General features: G+C 45.7%; 2 protein-coding genes across 4 annotated transcripts in view; one reads left to right on the plus strand and one right to left on the minus strand.

The window, feature by feature from the left end:
* Window positions 1-7,203, minus strand: part of ANGPT2 (angiopoietin 2) — a 54,007-nt gene extending 46,804 nt beyond the window's left edge. The window contains exon 1 of one of the 2 annotated variants that reach the window (XM_012537141.3): window positions 6,261-7,203. In XM_012537141.3, coding sequence (XP_012392595.1) covers window positions 6,261-6,548 — 288 coding nt within the window. In that variant the 5' untranslated portion in view covers window positions 6,549-7,203. The remainder of the gene's footprint in view (window positions 1-6,260) is intronic. The other variant, XM_004280911.3, reaches the window with a different exon arrangement.
* The window catches only part of MCPH1 (microcephalin 1), a 234,346-nt gene that overhangs the window by 149,912 nt on the left and 71,275 nt on the right, over window positions 1-13,159 (plus strand). The window lies entirely within an intron of this gene.

A 13,159-nucleotide genomic window follows, 5' to 3' on the forward strand; every position in this document is an offset into this window, starting at 1 on the left:
AATTACACATAATATTCTTAATGGGTGTTCTGTATATGTGCTACTTCCTGCAGTATCCACCTATTACTGACGACTTTGGTGATCAGGAAAAATGACCATTCTCACGTAGTTTCAATTGATTGTCCTTTTGTAAAAGAGGTTTCAGCGGAGTGACCACACTGTCTGGCACTGCTCCCCCCTCCCCTCACCCTCCAACACTCCCATCTCCTGCACCCGCTCGTCTGTCTCATTTCACCCGATGTTCTGTGGGGCGCTTATCACCTTCTGACCCACGTGTTCCAACAGGATGTGGTGGTGTAATGCCGCGTATCCCCACCAGGGCGGACCCTAGTCTTTGTCTTCGCCCCAAGCACCTAGAGCACTGCCTGGGCACACATGGGCCTTCAGTAAATATTTGTTGAACAAATAAATGAACTTCAGTGACGCCTGCCCTGAACTGGAAACACCCCAAAAGGAGTGGGAGGGGTAGAGCAGTGTTCACTCATTTATGTTAATGAGCTGAGAAATAACGCGATATTCACATTCACTCACACTTCTCCCAGTGATTTTCTGCGGTCTTTCCAGCCCCATGGAAAAGTCTGCTCTTTGTCAGAGGAGGGATGTGCGTGCTTTTCCGTGTTTGTTTTTCCTCTCTGGGACCCATGCAAGACTCCTACACTGCAGAGCACACTGATATTCCCTGCCCCATGTTCATGAGTGATTTTAAAATAGGTGGGATTATATCCACCATGTCTGTGTTCTAGAGGTGTTTCTGGGACTAAATGAGGTAAGGTATGGAAAGCGCTTTAAAAGTATTCAGTGCCACTTGATTGCCATCCCCCATTTACTACTATTGCTTTAGTGATAAAAGTGTCCCTGGAAAGTTGAGTGGCTCTCTTTTTATCAGAAAAGTTCTAGAAAAATTTAGAAGAAAAATATTCCTTCAAGTCAAAGAAGGATGTAGTGAAAAGAGAAAAAAAAAAAAATATATATACACACACACACACACACACACACACACACACACATACATACACACACACACACACACAGTGGACCCTTGAACAACATGAGTTTGAACTGCACGGGTCCTCTTATACTCAGATTTTTTTCAATAAATACATACTACAGTGCTACACAATCCACAGTATTTAGTATATATATATGACATATATGTATATGACTCATGAATTATATTTTATAGGTATAGATGTGTATAATGTTATATAATATATACTTTTTGTATACATTTATAATAAGTATGTATACATATATAATTATTATAAGCACATATGTGTATAGTTACTATAACAGAGAGAATAGTTTGATGAGTTGTCATTATCAGTAAGTAATATAGATGCTCTGCAAACTATGAGCATCTGATCTGGAAACAATCTGTGCATGTTCATGATTCCTGCCTACACCCTCTTGATCTCAACCCAGGAAATCCACAGCTGTCCAGGCCCTGGTACCATTTGGTGTCCAGAATATGGAACAATATAAGCCACCTCCTTTTTGTCAAAATAGCCATCCCATTTACTGCCCCCTTTCCTGTGTTGACAGGTGATGGATTCCATCACAGGTAGTCTCTCCTTTTTTTCTCCCTCCCCCCATGTCTCCTTTTCTCTCTAATACATACACACACCCCTTTAATCCATATTCTCCTTTTCCTTAGTCTTCCAAATTTTGCTCTTTTCCCCTAAATAAAATCTTTCTTTCAACCTCTTTTCATGTCACTTGTGAGCCAAAAAAAGAAAAAGAAAAAGATTCTGATCACTGTATAATACCACTGTACAGGTTTTAAGAAGAAGGAAATTCGTTCATTTTGATATTAAATTTGTCACAGTAAAGGGCTAGTATACATCTCTAAGTGTTCATCTTGAAGAAAGGGGCTGAAGTATAAGGGGAAGGAGAATTTACATCCTATTTTCTACTGTTTTAAAGGTTTGACTTTGTAATTTTACATGGCCCATATATTACTCTCATATTTTTATATTATTGTTAAGTTATCCATATAGTGGTAGGTTGATTGGAACTGTTGTTCTTGAATGACAGATATACAGAGTTTCAGTTATTTTATGGATTAAAATAAGCACTATTTTAATCCATAAAAAAAATGGGCCACCTTGAGCATCTGATCACCATTTATAAGATTAGTATCCTCTTCAAGTTCCATATAGTACAGTAACTGGCTTACAGATAAACTCCTGGAGTACAACCTGTTTGTAAACTGTAGAGGACCATATTGGTTAAAATCAACCGATTTTCAAAATACAGTAAGGAGACTATATGGATTATCTAGTGTCTAAACAGAAAGTCAGATATGATGGAAGGTGTATGCACAAGCCCACTTCCTACTTCGTGATTGCAGGCAAGTCTTCATCTCCCCACAGTGTGACACCTGCAGAGTTAACCCGGGATGTCACACAGCCCCGTTCAGTAAGCAGAGGCCACTTGACCATGGAAAACAAATACCGTATATATACTATATATATATAATATAGACTATATATAGTATATGCATATCTTATATAATATATGTAGTGCGCACATATTGTACTGTACATCGTACATAGTATATAGTAAACAGTATATTAAACTTGCATTTTCCAACCTTAAATATGTGTACTTCTCCTACCCCAGGGAAACTTCAATCATCTCTGCCTTCCTTACAATAATGATATTAATAGATAATTAAACAATAGTAATCATCTTCTTGCAGTCTTAAATAGAAGGTTTAATCAGTCTATCTGAATGCACAGAATTTGCTTCTAACACTAAACACAATCATGTTTCATGATTCAGGAGACAGCAAGGCAGTACAGGAATGGTGGGTTTATTCCAATACTGTAGTAGAACATCGGCTGTGGATACAGTGGGAAGTTTTTTCTTTCCTTTATTGAACCAAGCTCTGGTTTGTTTGTTTGGATATACATCTAAGGAGTGTTTTGCCACCACACTTGATCTCTCACACACACACACACACACACACACCACACACACACACAATATCAGTCCCTGGCAGGGGTAGGGAAGGGGCTGACAGTCTGAGTTCATCTGAGCTTCTCACCATCAGTTTTTCCCATTGACAACAGTTTTGTTTTTAGGAGCAAAACTGGATTGTTCCCTATACATCAGCTGATGAATACTTCTCCTACTTTATTAAAAGGATATAGTATTATTAATTTTAAAGAAAGTAAAGGATCTCAATTCAGGTTTACAGCTCCCAGCCTGTGCTTCTTTCGTTAAAAAAAATAATAAGCAGGATTACGAGGAAATGTTTACATCCACTTAACAGGCATTAGCTTTATTTTTCAAAACACTGTTTTAAAGCACAATAGACTTCGCAGTTGTTGATAACTTTAAAGTATTCATCAGTGTGAAATAACTGTTTATTTCCTTTCCCTGTTTCTTCTGATCAGGGGAAAAAAAAAATCTGGTCTCCTAGCAAGATACAATCCATTTTGCTAAGTTATTTGTCAGTTTTAATAAAGTGTGTTTACTGTCACGGGGGCAGGGGTTTGCAATAGTTGCAGGATTGGCAAGGGAATGTGACCTATAGTGTTTTTTAGGTCATTGTGGTGTATTTGGTGTCCTAACTATCACGATTTATCTTGTCCTTGTTTAACCGCTAACCAGAAAGTGAGCCTTCCCTGTATTGCTCCATTCATGTCCCTCTGCGCTCATTCAGAATTCTGACACTTCCTCTGCCTGGCAGACTAAAGGGGCAGAGTGGCATCTTTTGATGATGTGCGAAACAGCTTTCTTAGTCCAGGCTCCTGACGGATGCTAACCACTGAGACGCTGAAATGCGTCTCATCTACCCTGAGGTTAACCAGAAACTTGGTCTTATTTTCCTTCTTGACAAGTTTTCTTAAAACCTTAAAAGTGTTTTGTGTTTTTTTTTCCCCTCTCATTTTTAGTGTTGATCAGGGAGAGAAAGGAAATACGGAATCATAAAAAGCAGCCCTAAAGAAAAGGAAATATGCAAAACACAGAATGGTGCTTTTTCTTTCTGTCATAATCTATCAATAGGGGTTTGATTGTGATGTTGATCATTGTGGCTTATCTATCGTCCCATTATATATTATTTTCTCCCTTATGAGAAAAGCAGTGTTTATTATCACAGGTGACAAAACACAGGGATAAAAAACAAGCAGAGAGGTTACATTGAATCACTTTAGGTGGGTTTCATGTTTGCTTTTTTGCTTTCATTCCCAAACCAGAGGCCAGTAAGCCAAGTGAGAGCACAAACTGACTTTCTCAGGTGCACGTTTCCCAAGAGGCCCACAGGACAGGTGCTGAGCCCGTGAAAAGATAAACATGAAGTCATTCTTGGTGACATTTAGCTAGATGGCTAAAGAAAGAATTCAGAAATACCATTGTGCTACTGTTCAAATATTTACTGATTGAACCTGGAAAGGAAAAAATGTTGGTCACCTCATGTAGAATTCCTTGTCCTTTTCCTTCTTTAAACAGCATCTCAGAGATGGAAAAGAAGGGGGTTATTTATCTAGGAAAGAAATACGAGCTCTGTATATGGAGTTTCAGGTATACCTAATGTGGGCTTCATTAAGCAAATACAATTTAGCGGTCTTGATTTGGCAAAACATTCTTCTGTGTTCCTCGACTGTTTATTTTACGAGACGACTTACCAGTCGGGCAGATTAGAATGTTTACTACGAATGACGTGTCTTTCATCTCTCACCGTGGCCGTCAGCCCTGGCATTAACCGTGCCATGGGGGGCATGACAACTCAGGGAGAAATGGGAAGTCAGAGTGAGCAGCTGTTGAGGATACAGTTTGTCTTCCAAATATTCGAACCTGTGTTGCTGCATACTTTTTAAGTTTAACAATATTATTTGCACATCTATGAATTTTAGGAGATTTTTAAAAGCACCACAGGGGACTTTTTAGGAAAAGAAAGAAATTACTGGAGAATTTGCTCAGAAGGGATAGTGCTTACAGATACGACTGATGAGTTTCATATTACAGGGCGAGTCTTTTTGATGCGCATTTGTTGTTTTCTGTTCTTTGATTTGAAGCGACCCCTCTTGTTATACTGAATGCAGTGCCGAGGGCTTTCATTCATCTCAGCTCAGGACCAGAGTAATAACTTGGTCATTTCCTCTCTGAAGGTAGGAGAGCTAATGAGAAACACAGATTCGGAGCCAAGATCTATTCTGAGATTAAGATAAGGTGTCCTGACAGAAGGTTTATGGTGAAATGAAAGACAGGGGCAAAGTTTTGAATGAGGGGAATCAGCTTGTTGTTAAAGTTCCCATATGGCTTTAAACCGTCACGTTCTTTGCTGTGTAAGCGCTGTGATGTGATGTCATTGTAATAGTTAATGATTAATCTATTTCTTGCAATTTGTCTAGACCTCCTGCAGAATATATCGAGTCCACATCAAGCAAAATTCCAGGGTGATTTGGGGGTTTGTATAAATAGCTTTACGTGTGAAAACGATGGCTTGTAAAAGCAAAACTGAGCTTTCAGTGTCCTATTTGAGTTAAACTCTCTATAAAAAGCCTGAAACAGTGGGATCGTGGTAACCCTGCGAACACGACCGTCTTGTCACGGCGTAACTGCAGCAAAATGCCCTGCACGCCTGCCCCACGAGGGGTCACCTTCAAAGCCCGTGGTGGAACTGAAGGGGCCGCAGCGCCCAATCCCCTCGGACGCTTGGAAAACCCACCCCTACCAACAAATGACAAACCCTCGGGATAAAGCCCCCCAGGTTCTGAGAGATGGAAGGTCTGCTTTATTTAATTTCCTCTTGTTTACCAAGAGCCCCAGCCTATTTTAGTAAATAAATTCAGGAAATTGGTAAAGCACTTCACTCCATCCGTTATGGATCAGTAACTAACGTGATTGTCACGTTTTTCCTGGCTCCGTCTCTGCCCTTGCTCACAGCTTCCCTCCCGTGCCTGCAATCGGTTCTATAACGTCCCTGGTAAAGGATATCACCGAGTTGAAAGTACTTGCACAAACAAAACAGCCTACACGTTGTGCAGAGAAGTGCGCTTCCTCCGTGCATAAGGAGTCCTGACTTTAGAGACTTCCCTCCATTGATCCTGGCACTCCCTTCCAGTAATCCTTGTCACTTTTCACCCCCGACCACTTTACGCGGCAGGACAGACTACAGCAAGTGGCAGCTCATTCAGAGGCGTCAGCCACCAGCTCTCTCCCGCGCTCATCGCCCCCCTTCCCGCCCCGCCAGGCTGGCTGTTCAGCCCGAGCCGGTCGGAGCTGTGCACGAGGGAGTGGTGGCTCCCTACCTTCATGAGCCACTGGGTGTTGTTCTCCATGATGTTCTCCAGCAGCTGGAGCCTCTGCACGGAGTCGTCGTAGTCGAGCGGCGCATCCCGCTGCACGGCGTTGGGCACGTAGGCGCTGGAGGGCGAGCGGCAGTTGTCCATCTCCGGCAGGAGGAACGTGTAGCTGCAGGAGCCGTGCTGAACCTGATACTGCCTCTTCCCGATGCTGTCCATGCTCTTCCGAAAGTTGCTATAGGCTGCGGCTAGGAGCAGATCACAGCTCAGAGTAAAGAAAACAAGCTGCCACATTCTTTCTTTCTGTCGGTAATAAACCACCAGCTCAGCAAACTTCAAGGCGCATGAGACTCCCGGGCGCTAAGCTGCCCTCTCAGACACGGGGCTCTGCGGCCATGGCTCAGGGTCCATCAGTGAAAGTCTCCTCTTCCCTCCTTTCCCAGCAGTGACCTTGATTTCTAGTGCCGTCTTCTCCCCGGTCCCGCAGCAAACTGTCAGATCGCAGGAGGAAGAATAATCCTCCCTCGTGAGGGCTGCATTCGCCTTACAGATCAGCCTCAATGCTCCTTTGTCTCTCTTCCCCCAGATTCTGCGGTGTCAGGATCCGAATCAATCACTTTCCTTTCCTTATATGATAAGTTGATAACAGCAGCCAGACATGTGTAGCTGGCTGCTCCGCCCTCCCGGCTTGTCCGTTATCTTCCTGTAGGGGGGTCACTAGCCAGGCCACAGGAAAAATCTCTGCCTGATGTGTACTGTCCAACCAGGACTGTATGCTGCAGAAACCCTCTGGGAAAAAGCGATCAGTTACAGGACCCCTGGGTATTTCAGAGGCACCACCCTAATTGAGTATTTCCTAGAGAGAGCTTGTCGGTCTCTTGTGTCTGAAACTGATTTTACAGTGCTAAGCTGGTGAAATATCTGGGGCAATCACTTTAAAGTACAATGAAAGTTCCTGTTTTTTCCTTTAGGAATAAAAATACTACAAATATGTCAGGACTTTGGTTTATTTTTGTTATTCCAAACAAAGAGGAAGAGGTCTCGCTCTGGTAAACGCTTTGCCTTTTCATAGGGAGAACAGTTTCGTGGGTATTATTTGATTTGTGAACCATTAGCCAAGTATGCAAAACTTTCATCTTAAAACAGTGGGATAGCAGCCTCTTGCTTTATTAAATCGTGTTAGGAAAGTCAGTTTCTGAGCTCTGACATTTCATCTTTTAAGCAAAATATCCACTTCAGTATTCAAAGTAAACTTAAAATATACTGGACTGATTAATGGCCCGCTAAATTATAATCCGCGGAGAAATCAGAATTTAAATAAGAGGAGGCTGAGAGAGGCATACCTAAACTTCTCCTTCCTTAGGTCAGGATTTGCTCAAATCCCGTCATTTTGTAACACATTATCCAGGATCAATTACATCAGTCCCGCTCAGTGTTGGACTCAGGCAAATCACTTCTTTTTAGTTAAGCTGTAAAGTCCTCATCTGTCAAATTCAAGGGTTGCATTAGCTCCCAAGATTTTTCTGTTTCAATTCTGTGGCTCCATAAACCCTCCAGGGTACTTCCTTCAATGACTAAAGCTTAACGCTTCGAAGATTGACAGTGTGCTTACTCACCAGCCAGCTTGTGCAAGGAGGCGGCCGGCAGGGGCGGGGGGACGGCTTGGAGCCCTTGCGGTGGTCTCTTAACGCCTCAGTGCACAAGGTTTCTCTCCAGGCAGCGGCAGCCTGTTCAGCACTGACCTGATGGACCTCATCCATCCATAAAGCCAGGGTCAGTCTAATCGTGCAAGATCAGATTTCAGGGGACTTTATGATTTTAATTCTTGGATGACTGAGATTTGTATAGTGAATTGTTTCAAGAGACCTAATAATTGTACCTTTAAAAACGTCCCTCCTGTGCACGGCCTGGCTCCGAGGTTACCTCCAGAGCACGGGTTCTTGACCCAAGGTCCCCGGACAGAATTCCTGGGGTCCACGAACTTTGACAGGAAAAGACATCTTTATTTTTCACTGAAGTCTCACTGAAATATAGCCCTTCTTTTAGCTGTGAATAGGTCAGAAACAACAGTGGTCAATAGCTATGGCTTTCTCACAAATAGGAATTGCAGATGTTTTTATTACGATATCTCAAGCTATTACGTGCACTCAGCACTACATTGTCATTTGATCTATCCCAAGATCCTGTGATTTAATCTCCAAATAAAACAGCCCGTGTCATTTTCTGAGAAGGGGTTTGTAGACTTCCCCAGACTCTCAAAGGGCTCAGTGGCTCAGGAAAGCTAGAACCTGATTCTGGCACATGGTTTCCACTAAAGGAACGAATTGAAGAAGATATACTCGTTCAGACTGCTAACTGTAGGCGGACGCATGTAGGATTTGAAGACGGGACCAGTGTTAGAACCCTGATTCACTGAGATCTGAAGCAAATGCTTAACTTCTCTAAGCCTCAATGTCCCTACTTGTGAAATGAGATGATTCTTTCTCAGTAGCACCTTTAGGGTTATAATGATATGGAATAATGCATGTTACTTAGGAATACTACTGTCCTTTCTTTATCAGCACTTCCCATTACATGAAAATCAGCTCTTGCACCATCCGATATCATGACTGTGTTATTCTCTGGCTGAACATGAAGCAGAAACATGGGGTGCGCCTTTTTTCTTCTAAGTCTCTTCCTCGTTTGAAAGCGCATAGTATTAGGCATTAGTATTGCATATGTGGTTTAAAAAATCATCCATCTGCCTCCCAGGCAGATATGGTGGTTTAAAAAGAAGCCACAGGAAGAGCGTGTACCACAAATACTCCTTGTCTTCTGGGTACTGGGGAACATGACAGAGTGTCAGACATAGATAAGCAAATAGAGGGAGGGAGACCCCCTCACCAACGGGCTGTGGTGAGAACACCCAGCAGGAAGGCAGCATCGCCTCCAAGGGCACTGGTCCTGCAGGCAGTTGGCTAGGATGTTCCTGACCCATCCTCTCAAGGCCAGATGTGTGGTGAGCAGTGCTCTTTGGAGGCACCTAAATGGGAATTCTTTTTTTTTTTTTAAATACTCTACTAATAGACACCGGATAATCTATGTGCTAAATGTGATGATGTATTCTTTCCAGATTTGTAATAGGATTTTTTTGTGTGTGTGTTGGGGGTAGGAGTTTATTAATTAATTTATTTTTGCTGTGTTGGGTCTTCGTTTCTGTGCGAGGGCTATCTCCATTTGTGGCAAGCGGGGGCCACTCTTCTTCGTGGTGTGCTGGCCTCTCACTATTGCGGCCTCTCTTGTTGAGTAGCACAGGCTCCAGACGCGCAGGCTCAGTAGTTGTGGCTCACGGGCCCAGTTGCTCCGCAGCATGTGGGATCCTCCCAGACCAGGGCTTGAACCCGTGTCCCCTGCATTAGCAGGCAGATTCTCAACCACTGCACCACCAGGGAAGCCCCTAAATGGGAATTCTTACCCAGGAGTTGGGGGGAGGCTCTAGCTAGACCAGGGCTTGGCAGACGTTCTCTGTAAAGGGTCAGATAGTAAATATTTCAGGTTTGCGGGCCACACGGGCTCTGTCACAACGACTCGAGTCTGCCGTCATAGCGTGAAAGCAGCTGGAGACAGTCCACAAACGATGGGAGGTGGCTGTGTTCCAACAGAGTTTTATTCGTGGACACTGAAATTTGAATTTATTATAATTTTGACATCATGAAATAGTGTCTGGATTTTTGTCAGCCTTTTAAAAATGTGAAAACCATTCTTAGCTCACGGGCCGTTCCAAAGGGACCACGGGCTGTAGTCGGCCAACCAGAGGGAGTCGCCAGGGGCTGTGACATGGTTGCAAGGCCACTCTCAAGGCACAGCCGGTGTAAACAGGGAGCCTCCCACGTCTCGAGCACCGCCCGGCTTCTTCAAGGGTTGAGGAGTGTGAGACAGGCCAAGGAAAAGGGACTTAGGGAAGGGGCAGGAACGTTTGACCACAAAGGCGGTGCCACTTCGAATCTGGATCTAAACTGTAAGACGAGGCAGATGCACTAGGAGAACTGACCCCAGGGTGCACATCCCACCTGTGCAGGGCCAGTGCGGGCAGGGCCCCAAGCACAACCCGATGCTTTCCGTAGTCAGGGCTGGGCACGGGGCCGAAACGAGGCGTCACTGAGGAAGCACAGAGGAGATGCGCCAGCCCGCTGTGGCCAACGTGGGAGAACCAGCGGGAGACCCCAGACGGGGGCAGAGCGGGGGCTCTGAGGGCAGACCGGCGAGAAGACAGCCCCACCTCGGTTACGGGCCCGCCCCCCATACTTGTTTGTTTCCTAAGCGCCAGGCAACCAGCAGCTGCAGGCCGCTTCCATCCAGGCCTAGGGATGGAGGCTAAACACAGCCTTGACTGTGGTTCTCAGAGCTGTTCAGTTTCAAAGAGAATCTTGAGTTTCGTCAGTGACTTGCTGACAGGACCGCTGAAGGCAGATGGGGCTATAAAACGAGAAATATTATCACAGCTTTCCCCAAAGCTGCCTTCCTGCCCAACCAATTTTTTTTTTTTTTTTGTCCAAACAGCTCTGCCGAACAGCTGTGTGTGGTGCTGTTTATTTTCTTAATAACGTTTGTTTTCTCCCCCGTACTGTATGTCATCGGCTGAAATTTCGGAGGCTCCCATTTAGTCACCTTAGCACGCGCGGCCTCAAGTTCTCCTTTGACGCTTTGCCGTCGTGAGGTAAATCTTCATTTGATGGTACCAAAAAGGCCACGGGACCCTGTTCCCGGAAAGAAGGAGGTCAGCCTTACAGAGAACTTGGACGAAGGCCCCTCTGCTTCAGTGCCCTGTTGAACAGAAGGCTTAACGGGTGGCGAAAGCCCACGCATCTCCCACTGGTCAGGGCCCCCAAAACGTAGGTCAGATGTCGACGTGCGTCCACTTCTGTCTGGATCACGGCATCCAACTGACCCCAACCTTCCGGAGGCTCCAGGTCACCCAGAGCCACCTGTGAGGCTCTCTCTGTGTAAGGGCGGCCCTGGAAACCAGAAACCAAGATATGGTGCCAACTGCAAAGCAGTGCAGAGTGGGGCAGCCCCCGAGGCCTGGAGCACCGAACGGGATTTGGGGAGGCCTGCGTGGCTTCTGCTCTTTCCAGGGAGCCAGTTTAATACTCAGTATCTACCGGAATACGTCTACGGCTAGACGAAGGAAGCGATGCAGGTGGACCGGCTGGCCCGGGGAGGCGGGGCTGAGGGCGTTCCTGCCTTCTGAGGAGCCAGCATCGTGGCAGCTGTCCCCGTTGAAAGCCCGTAGCTAATTGGAAAAGACGGGGTCACCACTCAGACGTGCTTGGAGAGGCACGCTGGTCTCCCGCATCTATTGACGTTCTGTGCCAGGGTCTTTCTGCATCGCATCTGGGCACGTCCCCGGACTCGGTCTCACACCTGCCCGGTCACCATCACGCAGCGCAGTGACCGCTGTCCTGTCACCACTGGCTGCAGGCCTTGGAGACAGTGATTGGGGCCAGCTCTAGGGCCGGCACGGGCTTAAGTTCTGGAAAGTGCTGCGTTGATGTAGGAGGAGCCCTCAGTGCCAAAATACCCCACGAGGTGAGGCTGGGGCGCTCTTGGGTTTTGGCCGTTTTCAGCCCGCCGGGCTGCTTGGGGCTCCAGGCCCCCGGCAGGCTGGGGCTGGCGGGGGTTTAGAGGCATCTCACTCATCTGCCTCCCTGTTCCAGCCTCTTTAAAATTGGCTAAATTAGATCAACATGTTTACAACTTAGTGTGCAGTGCACGGGGAAACCATTAGGAAGTTCACTGGACATAAAATTGTTGCTAAAGAAGAAGTTATTCTTACTCCTTTTTTTTTTTTTTTTTCCGAACTGTGGGCAGCAATTAATGAGAGCTGAAGAAGCAGCAGCCACAATGGGCGAAAAGGAAAGAAAGGCAAAGGAGGGAGGGAGGAAGGAAGAGGGGAAGGGGAAAGGAAAAGGAAAAAATGAGTATTTCAGCTTCCGAAAGCAGGCTCCCTCCGTGGTGATTCACAGAAGAGCCCTTTCCACTGCATTCTGATGTTTGTCGAACTGAACCTGAAGAACCGCAGGTGGCGTCTGGAGCCGTTCTGCAGAAGAGTTGGTGCGGCCTCTCCCCAGAGCTACTGACCATGTGGAACCGGTATTAAACCCTGAGTCTGGCGGGCTGAGAAGGATAGTCCCCAGCCGTGGGATTTGAAAACAGTACCAAAGAGAAAGCCCCTTAAAGTTACTGTAAAAACAGGAAAAAGAGTAAAAGCGTAAATATCAACACACACACGTGTAGCCGTGGAAGGTAAGCCTTGCCCCTACGATGGACGTGGAAACCACGGCTCCGTGAGGCAAGATGACAAGGATTCCGTCAGACTTGCTTGTGCCTTTCTTTTACATTCATGGATTTAAGGAGAATTGAAAGCAGTGGGTTTCTTTACCCCGCTTTTACCGTGGCAAAGATCAACCTTCTTTGGAGACGCTGGCTGTCGCCTCTGTGCTGCACACACACACACCCCGGAGACAGAACCCATTTCACTGCCAGACCTTTGGTGGCCTTTGGTCACCTGAGCTGGGCCACCACATGCCCGCTTCAGTATCCTGGACCCGTGGCATATGTGAGCGGGATAGTCCGCTCAGAAGTGCACACAGCAATGCAGACTTGAAGCCAGATTGAGCTCCCTGAGGACGGGATCTCTGGAAATCCAGCCTCCTGTCTGACTGCATTAGTTGTGCTTTATATATCCATTCTTGCCACCTTTCTGATTTTCTGGCGTTGACAGTTTTTTTCTTTCTTTGCCTCTTTAATTTCATCTGTTGTAGCTGGCTACAAGAGTGTGATATACCTCTGAGAATACATAGTTTCTGAAATGATGTATGATGCCTAGGTTAGCACAGTTCCCTGTGCTAGTTGCAATTAAACAC

This window comes from Orcinus orca, chromosome 21, assembly GCF_937001465.1.
Source record: "Orcinus orca chromosome 21, mOrcOrc1.1, whole genome shotgun sequence".
Taxonomy (NCBI): Eukaryota; Metazoa; Chordata; class Mammalia; order Artiodactyla; family Delphinidae; genus Orcinus; species Orcinus orca.